The 24,309-nt window shown below is 36.4% G+C and overlaps 1 protein-coding gene and 1 long non-coding RNA gene across 2 annotated transcripts in view; one reads left to right on the top strand and one right to left on the bottom strand.

The window, feature by feature from the left end:
* HLCS (holocarboxylase synthetase) overlaps positions 1-13,720 on the bottom strand; it is a 507,705-nt gene extending 493,985 nt beyond the window's left edge. Inside the window, exons 1-2 of the mRNA XM_053705942.1 lie at positions 13,592-13,720; positions 930-1,240 (exon numbers count right to left, since the gene is read on the bottom strand). Coding sequence (XP_053561917.1) covers positions 930-1,133 — 204 coding nt within the window. The 5' untranslated portion in view covers positions 1,134-1,240; positions 13,592-13,720. The remainder of the gene's footprint in view (positions 1-929; positions 1,241-13,591) is intronic.
* Positions 13,721-14,273: 553 nt separating this feature from the next.
* Positions 14,274-20,976, top strand: LOC128651505 (uncharacterized). The gene is made up of 2 exons (XR_008401102.1): positions 14,274-14,362; positions 16,955-20,976. It is a non-coding gene; the product is annotated as an uncharacterized LOC128651505 (long non-coding RNA).
* The last annotated feature ends 3,333 nt before the right edge of the window (positions 20,977-24,309 follow it).

Genomic DNA, 24,309 nt, shown 5'->3' with positions numbered 1-24,309 from the left:
CCGCGGCAGACTGACAACAGTGTGACATATTTTTTAAACTTTGCTTGTTTTTTACTCCCAGTGCGGGGGTGTCCCTCTTTCAAATTTTGAAATATTGGGAGGTATGTGACAGGCTCATCAGGCAGACATCATTTACAAACATGACATATTGACATTCATTCACAATCATGATTGTTTGTGAATGTCAATATGTCACGTATAGTTTGTAGGAGGCATGGCATAACAGCACAATACATACAGTATGTGTGTGTGTGTGTATATATATATATATATATATATATATATATATATATATATATATATATACATACTGTATTAGGCTACAATGTGTGATTTTTTTTTTTAAATTTTGGGATGGTGGTGTGCCACAGGATTTTTTAATGTAAAAAAGTGTGCCACGGCAAAAAAAGGTTAAAAATCACTGCAATAATACATGTTTTGAATAGATTCTGAAAAAAAATAGGCCAAATACATAGCACAAGTGGTATGAAAGAGACGCTTTATTAAAGGGATACTAAACCCACATTTTTTTGTTTCATGATTCAGACAGAGCAGGCAATTTGAAGCAACTTTAAAAATGTACTCCTATTATGATTTTTTTATTCGTTCTCTTGCTATCTTTATTTGAAAAGTAAGAATGTAAACTTAGGAGTTGGCCTATTTTTGGTTCAGCACCTGGGTTGCGCTTGCTGATTGGTGGCCCTGCAGCCCGCAATCCTACTCAGGAAGCACCTTTGGCTTCCATGCCATCCTAACAGCACTAAAGCCCAGTGCAGTTAGGACGGCATGGAACGTCCTAACAGCGTGAAAGGGTTAAGTGAATAAAGTATACTAGAAAAAAGAAAAAGATATTAGAACACAAACATTTGAAAGACTTACATTTTTAAAAATAAACTTCAGAACAGGACACTGCACTAAAATATAAATACCTTGGAACCCTCAATGAAAAAGATTTTGCTGCCAACCTTCAAGCAGCCTCCATCAACTTTCGCTTGTTTCTGAGAATGAACCAGCTCTGTACAGAATGTGAAGGAGCTTGTCCTATGGAGCCTGCGCACAGACGTTCTGATCAGCAACGCATAAGTGGACCGAAACCGCAACCAAAGATATACGTAGCAGAGGGTAAAGAGCATGACTTATGCAGGGGCTCTCAGAGGGGCAGAGGGCACATTAATGCCCTCCAGTCAGAGATCTTGCATAGGTGAACTGTTCTTCTTTTCTGCACGTTAGTCACTAAAACCTGATAAAAAAAAGAAAATAAAGTGTAAATGAACAGTAAAACAATAAGTATAATATAAATGCAAACTCAATGCTTTGAAGTAATGATTCCCTACACTGACATTAAAGAATTTGTTATATATACAAAATATATATAAAAATTAAAGGAACATTAAACTCAATTTTTTTATTTATGCATCAAAAATTATTCACTGCCTTCCACTAGATCTGCATATAAAATAAATGTTTTAAAAGCATTTAAAACGGTCATAGTGCATCAGCTTGCAAGCCCAAGACACATCCCTTGAAAATCCAATAAAATATAATCTTACTTCCTCGTTTGCTGCAGCCAGTTAGGGAACAATATAAATAAGCTCATGCACATATGAACAAATCACTGCGCAGCATGTAGGATGGTCAGGATTATGCACTCCACAAAATACACTACAGGATATCTGAGGAAATGGAAACTCTACAATTTTCATGGTTATATTACAGGAAAAGGGGTGGGGGGATTAATAATAAACGTGCATTGCATTTTTTTTTTTAATTATGTATACCTGAACATTTTATGTAGAATTCAGTTAATTTATTTTTCTTTCATGTTTCAGATTGAGCATGCGATTTTAAACCAATTTCCAATTTACATCTATTATCTAATATGTTTGTTCTCTTAGTATCATTTGTTGAAAAGGATACCCATGTAGAATCAGGAGCTGCTGACTGGTGGCTACAAATATATGCCTCCTGTTACTACCTCAACCAATATATTCATCTAACTCCTAGTAGTGGACTGCAACTCCTTTAACAAAAGATACCAAGACAATAAATCATTTTTCATGATTCAGAGCATGCAATCACCAATCAGCAAGCACTACCCAGGTGCTTAACCGAAAATGGGCCGACTCCTAAGCTTACATCCCTGATTTTTCAAATAAAGATACCAAGAGAACGAAGATCTAAGGAGTAAATTAGAAAGATGCTTAAAATTGTATGCTCTATCTAAATCATGAAAGAAAAAAATGTGGGTTTCATATCCCTTTAAATGTTGCACGGTTTGCATTACCAGTCATGCAGGATGCACTTCAGTCCTCATAGGGCATAGAACAATAATATAAAATGAATCAAATACATTCCACGGTAGATGGTTAAACATTTTATAAAGACTTAAAATTTGAGTTGAATGTCCCTTTAACTTGCATGGCCACTGCAGTGTTATTGAGAATTAAAGTCAAAATTAAGCTTTCATGAGTCTGATTTAAAAAAAAAAAAAAACAACAACAACTTAACAATTTACTTCCATTATCAAATAGAGCAGTCTCTTTATATGAACACTTTCGGAGGCACCAGCTACTACTGAGCATGTGCAGGAGTTCACAGTGTATACATATATGAGTCTGTGATTTGCTGACAGCTGTCACATGATACAGGAGGCAGGGAAATGGAAAATTCTATTGATCCATTGAAATTCAGATTCATGTTATTGCATTATCTTTGTATTATGCATTTTTGTCTGTTGTGTTATAGCTGTCTGGATGTACTAAGTGATTCTCTTTCATTCCTTACAGATTTCCCTGTGTGTGTAGTTAAAGTGTTGCTTCGTTTGTGTCTTAAATTCCAGTAGAATTGTCTGCACTTCTCTAAACACTATTCTTGCGTGAATAAGGGTTTACATTAAAAGGGACACAAACGTCAAAATTAAACTTTCATGATTTAAATAGAGCATGTAATAAAAAAAATTCCATTAACTTCTATTATAAAAATGAGCACAATCATTTTATATTCACACTAAGGCACCATTTTCTACTGAGCATGTGCAAGAATGCATAATATACATTTATGAGTTTTCTGATTGGCTGATAGCTGCCACATGATACAGAGGAAGGGACAATCTGCCAGACCAAGTGCTACTGCATTATCTTTTGTTTATTACGTATCTGTTGATTATGCAATTATAGTGTTTAAAGGACCACTAAAACAGTAGAATTACATCATTAAAAAGAGCATAATAAAAAGACAACGCAATAGCACTTAGTCTGAATTTCAAATAAGCAGTAGATTATTTTTTTTCTGACAAATTTATTTATTTTCCCCATTTTCCTGTGTGAATATAAAAAAAGACTTTGCAGAATTTGATAATATAAGTAAATTGGAAAGTTTCTTAAAAGTCCATGTTCTTTCCGAATCATGAAAGTTTATTTTGACTTTAGTGTCCCTTTTAATAGTCCTTTAGCTTGTATATGAAAAGGACATTGTATTGTAAATTATTTTCTCCCCATTAATATGTTCCTAATGATCCAGTTTACCTGCTGGAGTATATGAAATTGTTTAGTAATAGCTCCTCTACCTTTATTTTGTTTATGAAATATAAAAAAAATAGGAGGGGTAGGGACGGCGCTGAAACAGCAGATAGAGATCTCCGAATTAGGTTCTAAGTAATGATATCTGAAGGGTGTGTATACAGAAAGTGATACAGAGAAAGTTATAGTGATAATGTAATATTACAAATGTATTTATATTAGAAGCAGAATGTTAATATGAAACAATGTTAAAATTAATGATAAAGATGCCAGCATCAAAGTTAATAGTACACTAAAATTGTAAAAAACATAACAATGCTATTGTATTAAACAAGAACATACAAGTAACATATTGGAACTGTTCCAAGTGGAATCTAATACAGGGATTATCTCTCTAAAAAAGTGAGATAAAAACAGCGTGGTAACATAGTAACATAGTAACATAGTAGATAAGGTTGAAAAAAGACTGAAGTCCATCGAGTTCAACCTATACAAATCTAAAATACTTACAAAAAGCTCCAGTTAAGCTTAAATAACCCCATTAAAATGTGACCCATTTAATACTAGCAATCATATCCATGAATTTTGTTTATATACCTGGTTAAAATGTCTTTCCAATTTAGCAAGAAACAGAGACCGCAATATGTGATCACAAATGTGACTCAGGGTTGAAGAAAAACAGAGCAGTGTGATAAATGGAGCTCTGAATAACTTGTATTTCCAATTTCGCTGTAAGAGGACAGAAGGGGTGTCTGTCCGCTTTAGGGAGTGTGCTCCAACAGTCTGTTATGTATTATAGCACGTATTGGGAATCCGTGCTTCCGTTATATCCAAATACTGGTAGATTCTGGGACCAAAGTTTTTTTATTCGCAAACCCCACTCGTAATTATCAAAGTGTTGGCGTCTCCTTCTCCTACTATCAGAACCGATGTATGGATTGAAAGTTTATGCGCCTGTTTAGGAGTTGTAGTTTACGGATATCCAAAGGTAACAAATTATCCACAAGAAATATGGTAGGTCTTGGGGCAGGGATTATACATACAGAGACCACTCATGCATCATCAAGTGGCTCAATGTACCTGACCTACTACCAATGAATGCGGATAACAAGATGTGTAAAAATGCAAGTGGTTAAAGTGAGCAAATCTACGTGATTCAGCTGTACCGGCCTTTATAAAGATGCTCACTTGTACAATACTTTGAGTTTAAATGCGGTTTGTTGTGTTCTTATTGTTTATATTTGGATTGGGACAAACCAATCCTAAAGCTGCAATACTACACAACATGAATATCACCTGGTGTGCGGTTTTTAACTCTATTGTATCCAGATGAAAGTCAGAGTTATTTTTTCTCATAACTAAGTGTTTAGTAGTATAAAACATGATATAAACAAAAAGGTATATATGTGTATAAATTGTTTGTCTAATAAACATACCGGAAAAAAGGAATAGTAAGAAATTGAAAGAGTGTGATTCTCAGTAAAGGTGAAAGTAGCACAATGTGAATTGAATGAATGTGAAGATAGACTATTAATAGGCTCACTTATAAGTGTAAACTTAATTTTATCAAAAGAAGGTCTAACACCATATGGTGTATAGATACGAGTTACAGTTGTAGAACGTCCAGTCATAAAAAACTTAGTGATGTGAGATTTGATGTGACTAGATTAATCATGGATAGAAAAATGTGTACAAATAATGTTATGTGACTAGCTGTCTAAATGATTAGTGTGTGACTACTTGTGTGCAAAAGTAAAATGTCTCTGTCATAAGGGAGACAAGCTATATTAAAGCTAACATTGACGTTGAGAAAAAAAAAAAAAAAAATCGAGAAATATAATACTTAAACAAGCTTAATATATAAGCTTAAAGAAGTGATAAAAAGAGAATAGTAAAATATGAGGGATTTGGTTAGTTAAAAAACTTAGTATGTCAAAAACCTATTGAAAACTTATAAGCAAATGATTTTTAAGAAAATAATCCTAAATGGCTAAAAATTATAACATACTAGTATAGGTGGAATATCGGATAAAAATGTAAGTTAAAAAACAATACATTTTATAAATATAAAAAAGAATAATTAAAATTGTATACGTATAAATACTACGTATATAAAATAATTATGTAAATACGGAAAATGTGTGGATATTAAGGGACACATATATATATATATACATATATATATATACACACACACACACACACACACACATATATATATATATATATATATACACACACACACATATATATATATATATATACACACACACACACACACACATATATATATATATATATATATATATATATATACACACACACACACATATATATATATATATATATATATATATATATATATATATATATATATATATATATATATATATATATATATATACACATACACACACACACACACATATATATATATATATATATATATATATATATATACACACACACATATATGTAAATACACAAAATAAATAAATATAAAAAAGTGAATATAAAAAATGAGTAATTATAAAAAAAGAATATGAAAAACATATAGATATTATTTGATCAGAGAGATATACAAACAGGTTTTAATTGTTAGTTATATGGGAACACATCTAACATAGATACATGTACTATTTGATAGAAAAATATCATAGAAATATATCATATAGATATGGAAATATATATATCATAAAGTGATTTGAATAGACCGAAATACACTGGTGTTTTAACTAGTTTTTATATTCGACAGGTATTTGAACTTATATATATATATATATATATATATATGTCTCTTTTTAAGAGAGGGATTATTAGATTAGTAGGTTCAGATCAAATCCCAAATTTAAACCGTGTGGGTGGAGAGTTTTAAAGTTGTATATGCACTCTGCTTCTTTCCTAGAGAGTAAATCATCCATATTACCTCACCCAGAATTAAGTGTTTCAAATTACCATAGTGAATGGTAAAATGAGAATACAATTTAGTATCAATGGATTCATGTTCAATTTTGAGAATATGTTCACGTATCCTATCTCTTAGTAATCTACTAGTTTGGCTAAAATATTGCAAATTACAAGAACATTGGATACAATTACCTCTTTAATTTTAGTGTAATAACCTGTATTTTGTGATTTAACTTCCTTTTTTTTGGTACTATATTGGCATGCTTTACATGCATTACAAGGGAAGAATCCCTATCTTTGTGGGTTGTTGTTCCTCTATATTCACTTGGAGAGAGTAGATTTTTTAAATTCTTAGCTATTTTAAAAAATTATTTCAGGTTGGTTTTTAACTTTATAACCTAATATTTGGTATTGCTTTATGTTGTGCCAGTATTTTTTTTAAGAGGTTTTTTATTTCAAAATGTTGTGAACTAAAATCAGTTATAAATGGTATAAAAAATTCGTCCTGATCTCTAATATTGGTTCTTTTTTTTGTTGTTTCTTGTTGTTAGGAGTGTGTCCCTGTCAATATTTGCAATTTCATTTTTAGTTTCCTCTTTTGTTCTGGGATTATAGCCTTTCTCAAAACATCTCGTGATAAGAGTTTCAGATTGTGTTTTGTAACTCTCTATTGAAGAACAGTTTTTTTTCATTCTCATGAATTGACCTTTCGGTATGTTAGACTTCCATTTGTCCGAATGGCAACTTTCGTAGTGTATTTAATTGTTAGCATCAATAGCTTTGAAATAGGTTTTAGTGTGTATTTGGTTATCGATTATTTCCACCTCTATATCTAAAAAATGTATTTTCTGGCTGCTATATTCATAGGTAAATGTAATAACCATGTTATTGGTGTTCATATCGATCATAAATGTGTCTAATAGTTCAATTTCCCCTTTCCAAACTATGAATACATCATCTATATATCTGCAATAGTGCACAAGGTTCGCCCCCCAGGGGCCACCCTCAATAACTTGTTCTTCAAAGTGCCCTATAGATTTAGGATTGGTTTGTCCCAATCCAAGTATAACCAATAAGAACACAACAAACCACATTTAAACTCAAAGTATTGTACAAGTGAGCATCTTGATAAAGGCCGGTACAGCTGAAATGCATAGATTTGCTCACTTTAATCACTTGTATTTTCACACATCTTGTTATCCGCATTCATTGGTAGTAGGTCAGGTACATTGAGCCACTTGATGATGCATGAGCGGTCTCTGTATGTATAATCCCTGCCCCAGGACCTACCATATTTCTTGTGGATAATTTGTTACCTTTGGATATCCGTAAACTACAGCTCCTAAACAGGCGCATAAACTTTCAATCCATACATCGGATCTGGTAGTAGGACAAGGAGACTCCAACACTTTGATAATTACGAGTGGGGTTTGCGAATAAGAAACTTTTGTCCCAGAATCTACCAGTATTTGGATATAACGGAAGCACAGATTCCCAATACGTGCTATAATACATAACAGACTGTTGGAGCACACTCCCTAAAGCGGACAGACACCCCTTCTGTCCTCTCACAGCAAAATTGGAAATACAAGTCATTTAGAGCTCCATTTATCACACTGCTCTGTTTTTCTTCAACCCTGAGTCACATTTGTGATCGCATATTGCGGATTCTGTTTCGTGCTAAATTGGAAAGACATTTTAACCAGGTACCACGCTGTTTTTATCTCACTTTTTTAGAGAGATAATCCCTGTATTAGATTCCACGTGGAACAGTTCCATTGTTTCTACTTTCAACATTCCAATATGTTACTTGTATGTTCTTGTATAATACAATAGCACTGTTATATGTTTTTTACAATTTTAGTGTACTATTAACTTTGATGCTGGCATCTTTATCATTCATTTTAACATTGATTTTAACATTGTTTCATATTAACATTCTGCTTCTAATATAAATACATTTGTAATATTACATTATCACTATAACTTTCTCTGTATCACTTTCTGTATACACACCCTTCAGATATCATTACTTAGAACCTAATTAGGAGATCTCTATCTGCTGTTTCAGCGCTCTCCCTACCCCCCCCCCCCATTTTTTTATCTTTCACTTGGTTTTCAGTTTTGGAGGACTGTTTACACCTTAGGGATTAGTCTTTAGATATTCACCTAGAGTGTAGTATCTTAAATATTTGTAGACTTTTGTTTAAGAAATAGCTGATTTTGCCTAATGAAACCACCATCTATACTGAAAAATACTGCAGTATTCTCCAAGTAACCTACCAGCGTGGGGTGGGAGAGACAAAAAGCCCGGCCTTTTGAAAGGTTGTTCCTGCAGATACTATGACTACAATGAACTGTTATCAGCTGCATCCCTGAGAACATTGTCTCTCTAAAGGGACTCAAGCGTCTTTTTGTGTCTGTTCTTCACCTAAGAGGGTGTGTATATGTATATATGTATGTGTGTGTAATTGTGTATGTGTCTGTGTGTGTGTGTCTATATATGTGTATGTGTCTGTGTGTGTGTATGTCTATATATGTGTATGTGTATCTATATATGTGTGTATATATATATGTGTGTGTGTGTCTATATATATGTGTATGTGTGTGTATATATGTGTGAGTGTGTCTGTATGGTGTATGTCTATATATGTGTATATATGTGTGTGTATGTGTCTGTATGGTGTATGTCTAAATATGTGTATGTGTGTGTATATATGTGTGTGTATGTGTCTGTATGGTGTGTGAATATATATGTGTGTGTATGTGCCTATATATGTGTATGTGTCTGTATGTATGGTGTTTGTCTATTGATGTGTATGTGTGTCTGTATGGTGTGTGTCTATATATGTATGTGAGCGCATGTCTGTATGGTGTGTGTGCGTGTGTGTGTATGTGTCTATATGTGTGTGTGCGCATGTCTGTAAGTGTGTGAATATATGTGTGCGTGTGTATATATATATATATATGTGTCTGTATGGTGTGTGAATATATATGTGACCGTGTGTGTGTGTGTATATATATATATATATATATATATATATATATATATATATATATATATATATATATATATGTGTGTGTGTGTGTGTGTGTGTGTGTGTGTGTGTATATGGTGTGTGTCTATATATGTGTATGTATGTATGTGTATGTGTCTGTATGGTGTGTGAATATATGTGTGCGCGTGTATATATATAAATATATATATATATATATATATGTGTCTGTATGGTGTGTGAATATATGTGTGTGTGTCCATGTGTATATATATGTATGTGTGTGTGTGTGTGTGTGTGTGTGTGTGTGTATGGTGTGTGTCTATATATGTGTATGTATGTATGTGTATGTGTCTGTATGGTGTGTGAATATATGTGTGCGCGTGTATCTGTGTCTGTATGGTGTGTGAATATATGTGTGTGTGTCCATGTGTATATATATGTGTATATATATGTGTGTGTGTGTGTGTGTATGTGTGTGTATGGTGTGTGTCTATATATGTGTATGTATGTGTATGTGTCTGTATGGTGTGTGAATATATGTGTGTGTATGGTGTGTGTCTATATATGTGTATGTGTGTGTGTCTGTATGGTGTGTGAATATATATGTGTGTCCGTGTGTGTGTTTTGTAAATCAGATACCCCCGTACTGAGAAATAGTTTTGGATACTTTTCCTCTTGTGAGGTGTCTCATTGTCCTCCAATAAAGCAATGGGAAGTCTGCTCATCAGCCAGAGAGCAATCAGGCCTAGCTGAACTACTACATAAATAGCTTTATTCATATGCATGATATACTGTACATTTTAGCGTTTTCTACTCCTTTAAAGGGACGTTGAAAACTATTTTTTTCTTTGCATAAATGTTTTGTAGATGATACATTTCTATAGCCCATCTGGGTGTGTTTTTGTAACAATGTATAGTTTTGCTTATTTTGTAATAACATTGTGCTGATTTCCAGACTCCTAACCAAGCCCCATGGAAACCGATGTCTACAGACTCCTGTTTGTGTAATGGGTATTTTCATATGCAGGTGAGGGTCTGCTCTTCCTGCTAGAATTATCTGCCCCTTTTACATGGTGTCCCAGCCTAACCTCATCAACAGTGCTGGAGTTTCTAAGTAAGTTTTTAAAATGTTTTATACTGGATGTTTACATCAGTATCTGTGCATATTCTTCTTTATAGTAATGTCTATTACATGCAGTTATATGACAATTGGTCTACAGTACACTGTTTCTTTAAGTCTTTGGAGCAAATATTTTCCATGAAAAGTACATTATTGTTTCCTGTGATTATCAGCTTATAAGGTAACAAACACACAATCTCTAGAAATCATCCCCCACAGAGAATCAGTTTATGTTTTTGATGACAAACATAACAAAAGTTACTCTTCAAAAGGAAATGCGTGACTGTCCCTGAAATCACTTGTGTCACACTTTACAGCATGACTATGGGTGTGGCATTGCAGTTCTGCCACTTAATTACCTGCCAAGGTGCAAAACATTTTTATTTTCATATTTGCCAATGCAATGTACATTTATTATTCATTTTGCCCATCTTTCCTCTAATTTCCTTTTGTAAACTGTGCCTTTTACCTCTCTTCCCAAAAAGACTGAGGTGCATTCTGCATATGTAAGTATGCTGCATTTGTTTGACCGACAGTGCTGCACACTATGCAGCAATTGATTAAAACAAGCTAGTTTAAATATGGCCTCTAATTGGCCATAGAAAAGGAAACTATGAACACATAACAGATGGTTTTTAAGGGGTGTGTCCCTGGACATTTAACTGCTATTTTAGTAATATTTCCATTTACAGACTAAAATGTCACTGAAAACTGTATTCTGTGCAGAGTTTACTTTGCTGCAACATAAATCACACAATGTAAACTCTACTAAAGTTTAGGGTGCACGTGACATACTATATCCCTGCAATCATGAACATGGAAATATCTGACCAGTGCACAGGAGGCCTAATTATTTGAAATCTCTGCAGACTCTATATTACAAGTCATCCCTTATTATTCACTCTCATTAAAGGGACACTGAACCCAAATTTTTTTCTTTCGTGATTCAGATAGAGCATGAAATTTTAAACAACTTTCTAATTTACTCCTATTATCAAATTTTCTTTATTCTCTTGGTATCTTTATTTGAAATGCAAGAATGTAAGTTTAGATGCCGGACCATTTTTGTTGAACAACCTGGGTTGTCTTTGCCGATTGGTGGATAAATTCATCAACCAATAAAAAAGTGCTGTCCAGAGTGCTGAACCAAGAAAAAAAGCTTAGATGTCTTCTTCTTCAAATAAAGATAGCAAGAGAACGAAGAAAAATTGATAATAGGAGTAAATTAGAAGGTTGCTTAAAATTCAATGCTCTATCTGAATCACAAAAGAAAAAATTTGGGTTCAGTGTCCCTTAAGCAACACTTTTTCTCTTAGTGTTTATATTTTGTCTATATGTACAACTCTTCTTGATTTAAAACTGCTGGAATAAATGTTTCTTTAGATTTTTAATAGATAAAATAAAAATGTACTAATGAGAAAAAAACTGGTTTGAATGGCATTAGAATTCAAGTATCTACTTAAAATGGACATATAAAAACACAATAGACTCCAAAATTAATAGAAACTTGAAAGGACACTTTTAAAGTGAATGTCAATTTTGATGCTAAAGTGCCCGGTTTTTAAAAATTCGATTAAAAACAGGGTTACTTTAATTCATCAAAATTTACATTTCACTCCTGTTGAGAAAAAACACGTACCTTTTAATCTTGAAAGCTGCTCCAGCTTCCTCCACCCGTCGCAAAGCCTCTTCCTGGGTCTAAAATGAGGAATCTGGCTTCCTCCAATCACGGCGTTGAATCAGACACTGATTCCCCCGGGGGGAAGCCGTGATTGGAGGATGACCTAGCCATAATTTCTGACATCAGAAATGGCTTGCGACGACCAGAGGAAGCTGGAGCTGCTGTCAAGTTTAAAAGGTAAGTTTTTTTTTCTCAACAGGAGTGAAAAATAAATTTTGATGAATTAAAGTGCCCCTGTTTTTAATCAAATTTTTAAAAACTGGGCACTTTAGCATCAAAATTGACATTCACTTTAAATCAAACTTTTTTTTTTTTTTCTTAAAGGGACATGAAATCCAAAAAAACTATTTTGTGATTCAGACAGAGCGTATAATTTTAAAGTTTCCAATTTACTTATTTTATTAAAGGGAAACTGAACCCACATTTTTTCTTTTGTGATTCAGATAGAGCATGCAATTGTAAGCAACTTTCGAATTTACTCCTACTATCAATTTTTCTTCGTTCTCTTGCTATCTTTATTTGAAAAAGAAGGTATTTAAGCTAAGGGGCCAGCCAATGTTTGGTTCAGTACCCTGGACAGCACTTGTTTATTGGTGGGTGAATTTATCCACCAATCAGCAAGAACAACCCAAGTTGTTCACCAAAAATGGGCCGGCATCTAAACTTACATTCTTGCTTTTCAAATAAAGATGCCAAGAGAATGAAGAAAATTTGATAATAGAAGTAAATTAGAAAGTTGCTTATAATTGCATGCTCTATCTGAATCACAAAAGAAAAAAATGGGTTCAGTGTCCCTTTAAATTTGCTTAGTTTCCATGGTAATCTGTGTTGAAAGAAATATCTAGGTAGGCATCTGGAGCACTACGTGGCAGGAAATAGAGCTGCCAGATAGTGCTCTTGCAAATAAATAACATTCTTTCAAAACTGCTGCCATATAGTGAAGTTATTAATTGCATGCTCTATCTGAATCATGAAAGAACCATTTAGGGTTTCATATCCCATTGAACATTATAGAGAATGAAAAAACTGAGTGTGTAAATACACACTTGGCTATATGTGCTTAGCAACTTTACAGTGTGTGTGTGTAGAATAGTTGTGCAAGTAGTTTCTAATAAAATATGGGATGCATGGATTTTAAAAAGCAGGTTTAAAATATGCTTAACCCCTTGGCTGCTGACTGATTGCATCTCTATCTATTGATTTATTACTAGCTGTGAGCAGAGATGATTATTTGTTAGTATAAAACAACAGCAGCACAGCTATAAATGCACTTGCAACTGACAAACATTCCAACATACAGCAGCAGCAAACTGAACAGCAAGTAGCCCCTGACTTACACAATATTATGACATTAATGTTCACTCACATTGTCTGCTGGAACATTACAGTCTGCATGAGACCCGAGAGCTAGTGACACAAGCATGCAACCTTCTCTACCTGTCACATTGAGCGCCACAGCCTATCACATCCCAGGATACAAAGCAGACACCGATTGGTTTGTTTACAGATTCATGTTTCCAGAGTGCTGATTTGTTTAAAGTGCCCAGAGCTGTACTGTGAGTGGCTGAGCGGACCCTGCCCCTGTTACAGGAAGTAGCTTACAGTGAAATGTGAAACTGCATTCTGATGTACTGGAAGTGATCACACACTCTTTAATTGCCAAAATGAAATCAGTTCATTAGTGTTCACTGGTGATCTGTAAACATTTATTAAACATGTTCTCATTTTAGCCAAATCATATTTTAAAGTAATAGTGATACAAGGTGAATTTAAATGTGCACATACAGAGGAGGTTTTAGTTAGTGAGGCTTTAGGCAAAGCTTAAATATGGCCCCTATGATTTTGTGTTATCCATTAAATATTTTTCTGAATTATATACATTGTGCAGAGGACATCACCATTTTTTTCTTTATACATATTATAGTTTATGTTTTGCAGATATTGTGCACTAGATTTCACAGAAGTAATAAGAAGAGATAGAGATTTTAGATAGAGGAAGGCAAAGGAGAAAGATATAGAGTTAGGGGAAGGTGAGAAGGGAGGGGCAGATGAAAACAAGTGTGGAGAGAGAAGAGAAAGTGAAAGAACGGAGAAACTGAGGAAATAATGTGGAGAAGGGAGATAGCTAGAATAGGAGGTAAGCTGAATATTTTAAATAACATGGTTGTTATTTTAATAAAATAGATCAGTAGATAAGTTTAGGAAGGCAGGAAGAGTTTAAAATTGAGGATAACCTCTAGCATTACTAAATAACTTCTGCTTTACTGAGGAACAAAAGTGTAGCTTTTACTTATCTCTGGAGCTGTGCTCCCCACCCTATGCCCTGCAGCTACACTCACTCACTAGTGACTCGGTGAGGGCACAGATTCACATAGCGCAGTGTGATGTGACCGAGAGCACCGTACTGCTTGATGGCAATTGGAGGATGCAGCTGTCAGTCAGCTCGAGCTCTGCGACAGAAACACTCCCAATCCATGAGATCATCGTTGTCATGGTTTCTTTGCAAGCTTCTTACTGCTTTTAGGAAGTAATTTTAGAAACCTTAGCTGCTTACCTCAGTGGTGTTAACCCTCCCCCCAAACCAACATTTTACAAGAAATATCATTCAGTTGGTTAGATCAATTGTTTTGGATCTAGCATACAAAATGTGGTATTAATTATTAGGTTGGGGGCTAACCACTCATCAGCACCCCCCCTTAACAAAAAAAATAAATAAAGAAACATTTATATAATTTGATGGATATTTGTTAGATCTGGTATGATCAGTTAGTTGTTTTGTTAGATCTAACATAATTACAGAGGTACAAATAATTTTACATAGATATTAGGTAAAAATCAGTTAGGCTAAAAGATCTTTGTTAGATCAAGTTAGATTGTGTTTATTATGTTTGATCTTGTAAGCTTATTTGGGAGGGGGGCTAACCCATCATCTGGCCCCCTTAACAAAAAATTGGACGAAAAATAATTTGATAGATATTCAGACATCCCAACCTGCAAAAACTCATTTCAGGGAGGTTCCCCCCGCGCCCCTCACTATACTACCTCACTGCATGCCAACTAGGGCTGCACGATTAACCGCACATGCGGTTTTAAACCGCAATTAATCGTCGCGGTTTAAAAACCGCAAGAGTACGCGATTTTCTTGAAAAAAAATTCTTTAATCTTCATGAAAACGGAGGCGGAGAGGGAGGATGAGAGGCGGACCAGGGTGCGGCCGTGGGCGGACCAGAGAATGCCTGCAAAACGGCCATTTTTGCAGAGAATTATGAGTGTGTGGCAGCAACTTGCTTTCATCCTGACCTGCAGTCATCTGGGAGTAGTGTGGCGGTGGTCAAGCGTTGGTGTGGCGGTGGGACAGCTCAAAGTTGTGAGCAATTAAATGAGTATTAAAAAAATTTTTAAAACTTTTAAAGTGCACTTTTTTCTGTGATGCATGTGAAATTGTGAATGTAAACATTGGGATTTAGATAACATGTTTGTTCATTAAGGGTTGCACTTGCTACTATACTACTTGCTTGTAGGATGTATTGCTTTGTGAAATTTGTGAATTTATATTATTTATGTTACAGTTAAAATATTATTTTTATTATAAATATAATAATAATATATTTTACTACTACAGAACAGTCTCTAGCTCTACTCCATCATCAGAATATATAGAAGTCAGAGGATGATAATATTAATGCTATATATAATAATGAGATAGTTACTTTTTAATAGAATTACTGATTTAGATTCCCTGAAGATAGATCATCAATATCCTAAACAGTACACAGTGGTGCAGTCAGTGAGTGCACATACTTTTGTTTTATGTAATATTTTTCCTCTAATTTTAAATAGTTAATTTTTTATTTACATTTTGCAGTCCAGTAGTGTAGCATAACACAAATCATTTTTAATAAATAATTAAAAAAAGATCTCTTATTATATTAGTTTGTGTTCCACTTCCCAAATAAGTTATATTGGTGTAATAATATGTTTATTTTTTATTTATGGATGGATGCATTGCTGCAGCTGCTGCAAGTGCAAATAAAGTAATATTTTTTATTTTATTTAAAAAAATAAAATAAAATTCTAATAATTTTTTATTGTAGCTCAGCCTCTGCAATTAATGCAAGTCAGATTGTTTTTTTTTATGATTGATTCTAGGCTAGTGCTGCAACAATAAAAAATCATTAATGGTTAATGCATTTTGGTGAGCAAAAATATCAAAATTAGCATGATGCTTAAATGTGCAAGCAATGCATTCATTGTGTCACTGTCAAGTCTGCAATGCCCTATTAACTGTCCATGTGCATTATGCAGCCACAAAATAGCAGCCCTAAGTACGCCCTAAGTACGCCTAACCAATTGTGTTTAAGAAAAAAAAAAATAGCTAAGCTAATAAAATATAAGTCAATTTAATTTCAAATGTTGCTTAGGATGCCATGCCATGCTCTATTGCTCTTGAACACAAAACAAATTAATTAAATGTAGAAAAAAAGTGTTTTTTTACTTTTATGTCCCTCCCAGTCCATTACTGTTTCTGTGTTGTTGACAACAATGAACAAACACAACACAGTCAGAAACAGTAATGGACTGGGAAGGACATCAAAGTAAAAAAACACACTTTTTTTTATACATTTCAAATTTTCATTCATTTATTTTGGCTTTCCAAAAAGTAGAACTTGTCTCCCTCCCACCACCACCTTATTCTAAAAATATTTTATGTTCATTGTTCAACCAACAGCAAATACTGCCTGACAGTGCCTGTGTGTCATCTACTCAAGTTCACCAAAGTCAGCCAACAGCTGTGGTTCCAGATTGCATCCTGTTTCTTCTTCTACAACAGCAAGTTCATCCACACATCCTGCATCCTGTTTCTTCTTCTACAACAGCAAGTTCATCCACACATCCTGCAGCCTGTTTCTTCTTCTACAACAGCAAGGTCATCCACACATCCTGCAGCCTGTTTCTTCTTCTACAACAGCAAGGTCATCCACACATCCTGCAGCCTGTTTTTTCTTCTACAACAGCAAGGTCATCCACACATCCTGCAGCCTGTTTCTTCTTCTACAACAGCAAGGTCATCCACATCCTAGTGCAGCCTGTTTCTTCTTCTACAACAGCAAGGTCATCCACATCCTAGTGCAGCCTGTTTCTTCTTCTACAACAGCAAGGTCATCCACACATCCTGCAGCCTGTTTATTCTTTTACAACAGCAAGGTCATCCACATCCTAGTGCAGCCTGTTTCTTCTTCTACAACAGCAAAGTCATCCTGCAGGTGCACGGCAACTCTGAAAGCCTCTGTCTTCTACAGCAGCTAGGTCAGCCATTCAGCCAGTGTCTTCTACAACAGAAAGGTCAGTCATCCAAAGCCAGTGTTTTCTACAACAGCAAGGTCAGTCCTCCAGAGCCAGTGTATTCTACAACTGCAAGGCCAGTCTCCTCCAGTGAAAGCCAGTGTTGCCTCAGTCTAAATAAACATGAATATGAGCAACCCCATTGTTGTTGTCTTTAAAGTTTATATTTAAATCATTTCAAGTGTAACTGTATAAGCCTGTGGTCTCTTGTCTCTCTTCTCAATCAAGATGACTGCATCATCATTAAGTTAAGCAAGCCCATTGTTGTCTTCTTTATATTCTAGATATAGTCTAGACCAAGTACAAGCCTGTGGTCTCTTGTCTCTAGTCTCAATCCAGGTGATGTCACTGCATCATCAAGTCCATTGTTGTATTCTTTCTTTATATTCAAGTGCAGCTAGCCTGTGTTCTCTTCAATCAAGGTGACTGCATCATCAATCCCATTGTTTTTCTTTCTATTTATTCAAGTGCAGCAAGCCACTGTGTTCTCTACTTCTCTTCAACCAATGTGTCTGCATCATAGCACTATCAGCCTATTTTCTTCTTCTTTAAAGTGCAGAAAGCCTGTGTTCTCTCTTCAATCAAGGTGACTGCTTAATCAAGCCCAATAGCCCATCGTTGTCTTCTTTATATTCAAGTGCAGCTAGCCTGTGTTCTCTCTTCAATCAAGGTGACTGCTTAATCAAGCGAGCCCATTGTTGTCGTCTTTATATTCAAGTGCAGAAAGCCAGTGTTCTCTAATTCTCTTCAATCAAGATGACTGCATTAAAGCACTAAGTATCAGCCTAATTTTTTCTTCTTTAAAGTGCAGCAAGGCTGTGTTCTCTATTCAATCAAGGTGCACTGACTGCTTAATCAAGCCCATCGTTGTCTTCTTTATATTCAAGTGCAGCTAGCCTGTTTTCTCTTCAATCAAGGTGACTGCATCATCAATCCTATTGTTGTCTTTATATTCAAGTTCAGCAAGCCAGTGTGTTCTCTACTTCTCTTCAATAAAGGTGACTGCATCATAGCACTGTCAGCCTATCTCTTTCTTCTTTAAAGTGCAGCAAGCCTGTGTTCTCTCTTCAATCAAGGTGACAGCTTAATCAAGCCCATCATTGTCTTCTTTATATTCAAATGCAGCTAGCCTGTTTTCTCTCTTCAATCAAGGTGACTGCATCATATAGCACATTGTTGTCCTCTCTTTATATTCAAGACTTTCAAGTGCAATCCTGTGGTCTCTTGTCTTAATTGCAACAGAAGCATATCATCCATTCTTTAATTATTAATCAAAATAAATTGTGTGATTCTAATCAAAAATCTTTAAGAAGCTTTTTTAAGACTGCTTCTGCTGCTTCATCTCTGCAACTTGAAGAAGCTATACTAGCATAATCAGAACTAAGCTAACTGCATTATCAAGGCCATTCAATAGTTCTCTGTCTTTGTATTCAAGTGCAAGACTGTGGTCTAGTCTATTTGTGCAACGGTTACCAGTGACACCTGACCCTACTGATATTGGCAGTGTGTGCGGTAGTATAATCTCCTCATTTTTTGTGCCAGCTGGTATTGTGTGGGTGGTACATAAAATTCAAGATGAATTCTGAAGAGCTGTCCGTGTCCAACAATAACGACGATGATGATGAAAATTATGTTGATGTTGCTACAGAATTGTTGTTGCCAAAGAAAAATTCAACATCAGTTGTTTGGGAATATTTTGGATTCAGAAAAGAGGATGTGAAACAGAACCAAGTAATCTGCAAAACTTGTGGAACGAAGTAACACATCAAACCTGTTCCAGCACCTTAAACAGCATCATAAGGAAATCTTTGAACGATGTATGTCAAAAAAAAAAACCCTGGTAGAGAAAAGACAATACAAACAAGCTGTGAATCTAAAGTTGAGCAGCAATCAATCAATCATAAAGGCATTGCAAACACAGTGACATCACCATATGTGAAGACCTCAAAAAGGCATAGAGAAATAACCAATGCTATTGCATATTATATATGCAAAGACATGGTGCCTGCATACACGATTAGTAAAGAAGGCTTCAAAAGAATGATACACACACTCGACAAGAGATACCAACTGCCATCTTGCAATTACTTCTGGAGAAAACTAAGTCAGTGTATCATATGTGAAACCAGTTCTGCATCTATTAAACACAAAGATACTGGCTCTGGAGGAAGATGATTCTGACCTTACCAAGACACTGAAATCCAAAATTCTTGAATATTTGAATAAAAAATTAAGAAGATGAGGATACTCAAGATCTGCTAGATATGGCATCATTCCTTGATCTACAATTCAAGACAACCTACATAAATGTGGATAAAATTACAAGCATCAAGGCCAAGGTGATGTCTGATATGGCCATTGTGTCTGAGCAGCAAGTCGTGCAGATTTCAAGTCAGCTGGCCAGCTAATTTCATTTCAATTAGCTTTGTGTGTCTTGAGTTCACTTGTTTGTATTATGTACTCTAACTATATTAGTGTTCTGTTATGTACTACAGAATAGCTGAGTGATGTAATATGAAAGGTAGTGCAGGATGTAAGGATTGCCCTTGTCAATGCCACATCCCCCATGTTTTCCTAGACAGTCACTCAGCTAAATAACTAACACATGCATCAGTGTGCATTGTAATAGCTTTACTGTACTTAGAAACAGAACACACATCATGCTTCTGCACACTCAGCACTTTTCAGGTTTCTCCATGCATGCAATGCATACACTGTTTCATATGTTACTCATACCACAGCTAGACTGACTGACCAGTGCCCAAGAAAACAAAGGACAATGTGGTAAGAACTGGACAGCTATTTTCATTTCAATTAGCTGTGTCTGTGTTGAGTTCAGTTGTTTGTATTATGTATTGTACTAGTTACTCTAACTATAACTGGTATTCTACTTCTTACTGTGTTCTGTACTACAGCTATCGCTGTAAAAATTAATGTAATACGACAGGCTGCAGGATGTCAGGATTGACCTTGTCAATGCCACATCCCTCATGTTTTCCTGGACAGTAACTCCTAAAATGAATAACACATGCAGCAGTGTGTGCCTTCATTGTACTTACTTTACTGCTAACTGCACTTATATTTATTTATATATACAGAACTTTACAAGTCATACTGCTGTAAAGAGCAATTTTCAGGTTTCTCCATGCTTACACTGCTTCATATGTTAATCATACCACTGTGTCCACACTGTTAGAATGACTGTCCAATGAAACATGAATGTTGTGTGAACTTGTGTGTCATAAGACCTAATAACTGGCTAGTGGCTACTATTTTATCACATCACAGGCAGCAAATTTTATTGTAACTATTTTTTGTTTTGTATTTTTATGCTCAAATAGTGTATTGGACATTGCTAAACATGTACATTAAGATTCTGTAGTGTTAAATAAATTGTTTAATGCTAAATGACGGTGTTATAGTAATTTTTAATAAAATCGCGATTAAATCGCAATCGCATTTTTTTCCAAAAAAATTGCGATTTTTTTTTTGTCATATCGCCCAGCCCTAATGCCAACCTCGCTATAGTACCTCACTGTACTACCTCTGTATAGTACCTCACTGTACCACCTTTGTATAGTACCTCACTGTACCACCTCACTATAGTACCTCACTGTACCACCTTTATATAGTACCTCACTGTACCACCTCTGTATAGTACCTCACTGTACAACCTCACACTATAGTACCTCACTGTACCACCTCTGTGTAGTACCTCACTGTACCACCTCACACTATAGTACCTCACTGTACCACCTCACTATTGTACCCCCCAGCCCCCCCCAACCCCAATTTAGAATTCCTCAGTGCTCTGATTATGAAATAGTTGAAAATGTTATCACAATATAGAGGTATGGGAGTGTCTGCACAATATAGAGGTATGGTAGTCTGCACAATATAGAGGTATGGGAGTCTGCACATCTCACCTATATATATCAGGTCTGCTGCTGTCTCGCACTGCACTAGAGTAAAGTAGAGATCAGGAAGGGGGGAAAAAGTCTAGAGAGGAACGCAGTAACTATTTACATTGAGCTATAACGGAACAATGACACCTAGAGGTAGAAATGAAAAGTGCAGGCACAAATTTGATTTTCTCTGGCACCGCTATTTCCGGGAGATTGTGTTTCATTTGCAGGTGTCAAGGAGTAGCTTTTTCAATGCGGGAGACTCCCGGACCTTCCAGGAGAGTTGGGATGTCTGGATATTAGATAAGGTATGATCAATCAATTGTTTTTGTTAGGTCTACTATAATTACAGTGGTACTAGCCCCTCAAATAAAAATTTTAGACAAAAAAAATCATTCAGTTTTATAGATCTTTGTTAGAGCAGGTTAGATCAAGTGTATATAATGTTAGCTCTATCTTGCAAAATGGTGGTATAAATAATCATATTGTGAGAGCTTCTATGTATTCAATATAGAGTGCCAGCCCACCCCATAACAAAAAATGGACAAAAAGTTATATATTTGATAGATATTTGCTAGATCAGATTGTTTTGTTAGATCTAACATAATTACAGGGGTATCCTATAATATAAAAGGCCAAGTGTGTTTGTCCAAAGCTGTCATGCGCAGTAGAGACTGTGCGAGGACAAACACACCTGGCCTTTAGGATCCTGACAGCAGAGGTGATGTGGCGTGGCCGGTGGGAGCGCCATGATGGGGGCGTGGCTGGGTGTGACGAGGGACGTGGCTGGGTGGGGCGCCACATTGGGGGTGTGGTCTGGTGTGTGTGATCTATGAGAGCACCATGATGGGGCGTGGCCCGGGCGGGGCACTGCAATAGGGGTGGGGACGGCCGGGAGTGGCTGTGGCTGCAAGAGAGAGAGGCAAAAGAGGTGGAGAGAGAGCCAAATAGCGGGGAGAGAGAGCCAAATAGTGAGGAGAGAGAGCCAAAGAGAGAGAGCAAAAGAGAGGGGGCAGAGAGAGCAAAAGAGGGAGAGAGAGAGCAAAAGAGAGGGGGAGAGAGAAAGAAAAAGAGAGATGGCAGAGAGAAAAAGAGAGGGGGAGAGAGAGAGCAAAAGAGAGGGGGAGAGAGAGAGAGACAAAGAGGGGGATAGAGAGAGAGCCAAAGAGGGGGAAGAGAGAAAGCCAAAGAGGGGGAAGAGAGAGCCATAGACAGGGGGCCGAAAGAGCAAAAGAGAGGGGGCAGAGAGAGCAAATGAGAGGGGGAGAGAGAGCAAAAGAGAGGGGGGAGAGAGAGAGAAAGCAAAAGAGAGTGGGGGGAGAGAGAAAAAAGAGAGGGGGCAGAGAAAGCAAAAGAGAGGGGGAGAGCAAAAGAGAGGGGGAGAGAGCAAAAGAGAGGGGAGAGAGAGAGCAAAAGAGAGGGGGAGAGCAAAAGAGAGGGGGAGAGAGAGCGCCAAAGAGGGGGAAGAGAGAAAGCCAAAGAGGGGGAAGAGAGAGCCATAGAGAGGGGGAAGAGAGAGCCATAGAGAGGGGGCAGAGAGAGCAAAAGAGAGGGGCAGAGAGAGCAAAAGAGAGGGGGCAGAGAGAGCAAATGAGAGGGGGAGAGAGAGCAAAAGAGAGGGGGAGAGAGAGAAAGCAAAAGAGTGGGGGGGGGAGAGAGAGAAAAAGAGAGGGGGCAGAGAAAGCAAAAGGGGGGAGAGCAAAAGAGAGGGGAGAGAGAGAGAGAGAGAGAGAGCAAAAGAGATGGGAGAGAAAAAGAGAGGGGGAGAAAGAGAGAGAAAGAGCAAAAGAATGGGGGAGAGAGAGAGAGCAAAAAAGAGGGGGAGATAGAGCAAAAGACGGGAGAGAGAGCAAAAGAGAGGGGGAGAAAGAGAGAGAAAGAACAAAAGAATGGGGGAGAGAGAGAGCAAAAAAGAGGGGGAGATAGAGCAAAAGAGAGGGGGAGAGAGAGAGAGCAAAAGAGAGGGGGAGAGAGAGAGAGCAAAAGAGAGGGGAGAGAGAGAGAGCAAAAGAGAGGGGGAGAGAGAGCAAATGAGAGGGGGGGGAGAGAGAGAGCAAAAGAGAGCTGCGGCGCCATACTTCTACATGAAGAGGCCCTGATCGCGTGAGGTACCAGTCTCCATTTTCATAATTCTAACGTGGCTTCAAGAGAAATAACCCTCGGCAATGTACAATACATTATAGCCTCATGCCAGAGCACTCCGTACCAGCTCCTTTATACAGATAATTTTACAGATCAGGGCCACGGAACCCCCACCCTCTAACTGGACACGTAGGAAGATATTTGGATAACCCAGATCCACTTACAACATACTCTAGGAGTAGCCAATTAAGTCTTGCGATACCTACAGCAATATGGGGTCGCTAGATGGAGAGGAATGTACTACCCTGTTAAACTTGGATACCTACTTTAAGGATCTGAGACAGAGTATACCGAATCTTCACAGGTTAGTAGTGGACTGTTTCTCAACGTTGGCTCCTCATATAATATACTCCCATACTCCTGTTATGCTAATTTTTTTTCTCACTGTTTGAGTACCTATGTAAAATTGTTGTGTTATGTTTTGTTTATTTTTACAAATTCACAGAGGCCTAGGAGCCATAGCAATTTCATTTAGGCATACCTATGCCTATAGACTAGGGAGTTCAAGGTAGTTACTGAAGCGGTGGTGATATCTAGAGGGTGGAGTATTAACATTAAATTGGTAATAGAGTTTGCTCGTCGCCCTAGCTAGACACACCTCTGTTTTTTAGTGCTCTCACCTAACATAAAGCAATCCCACAAAACTAATTATACATTTGTTGCGCCCTAGAATCGCCAAGTCCCCTTCACCCTC

Source organism: Bombina bombina, chromosome 3 (assembly GCF_027579735.1).
Source record: "Bombina bombina isolate aBomBom1 chromosome 3, aBomBom1.pri, whole genome shotgun sequence".
Lineage (NCBI taxonomy): Eukaryota > Metazoa > Chordata > Amphibia > Anura > Bombinatoridae > Bombina > Bombina bombina.
This window is presented reverse-complemented; position numbering and strand designations above follow the sequence as displayed.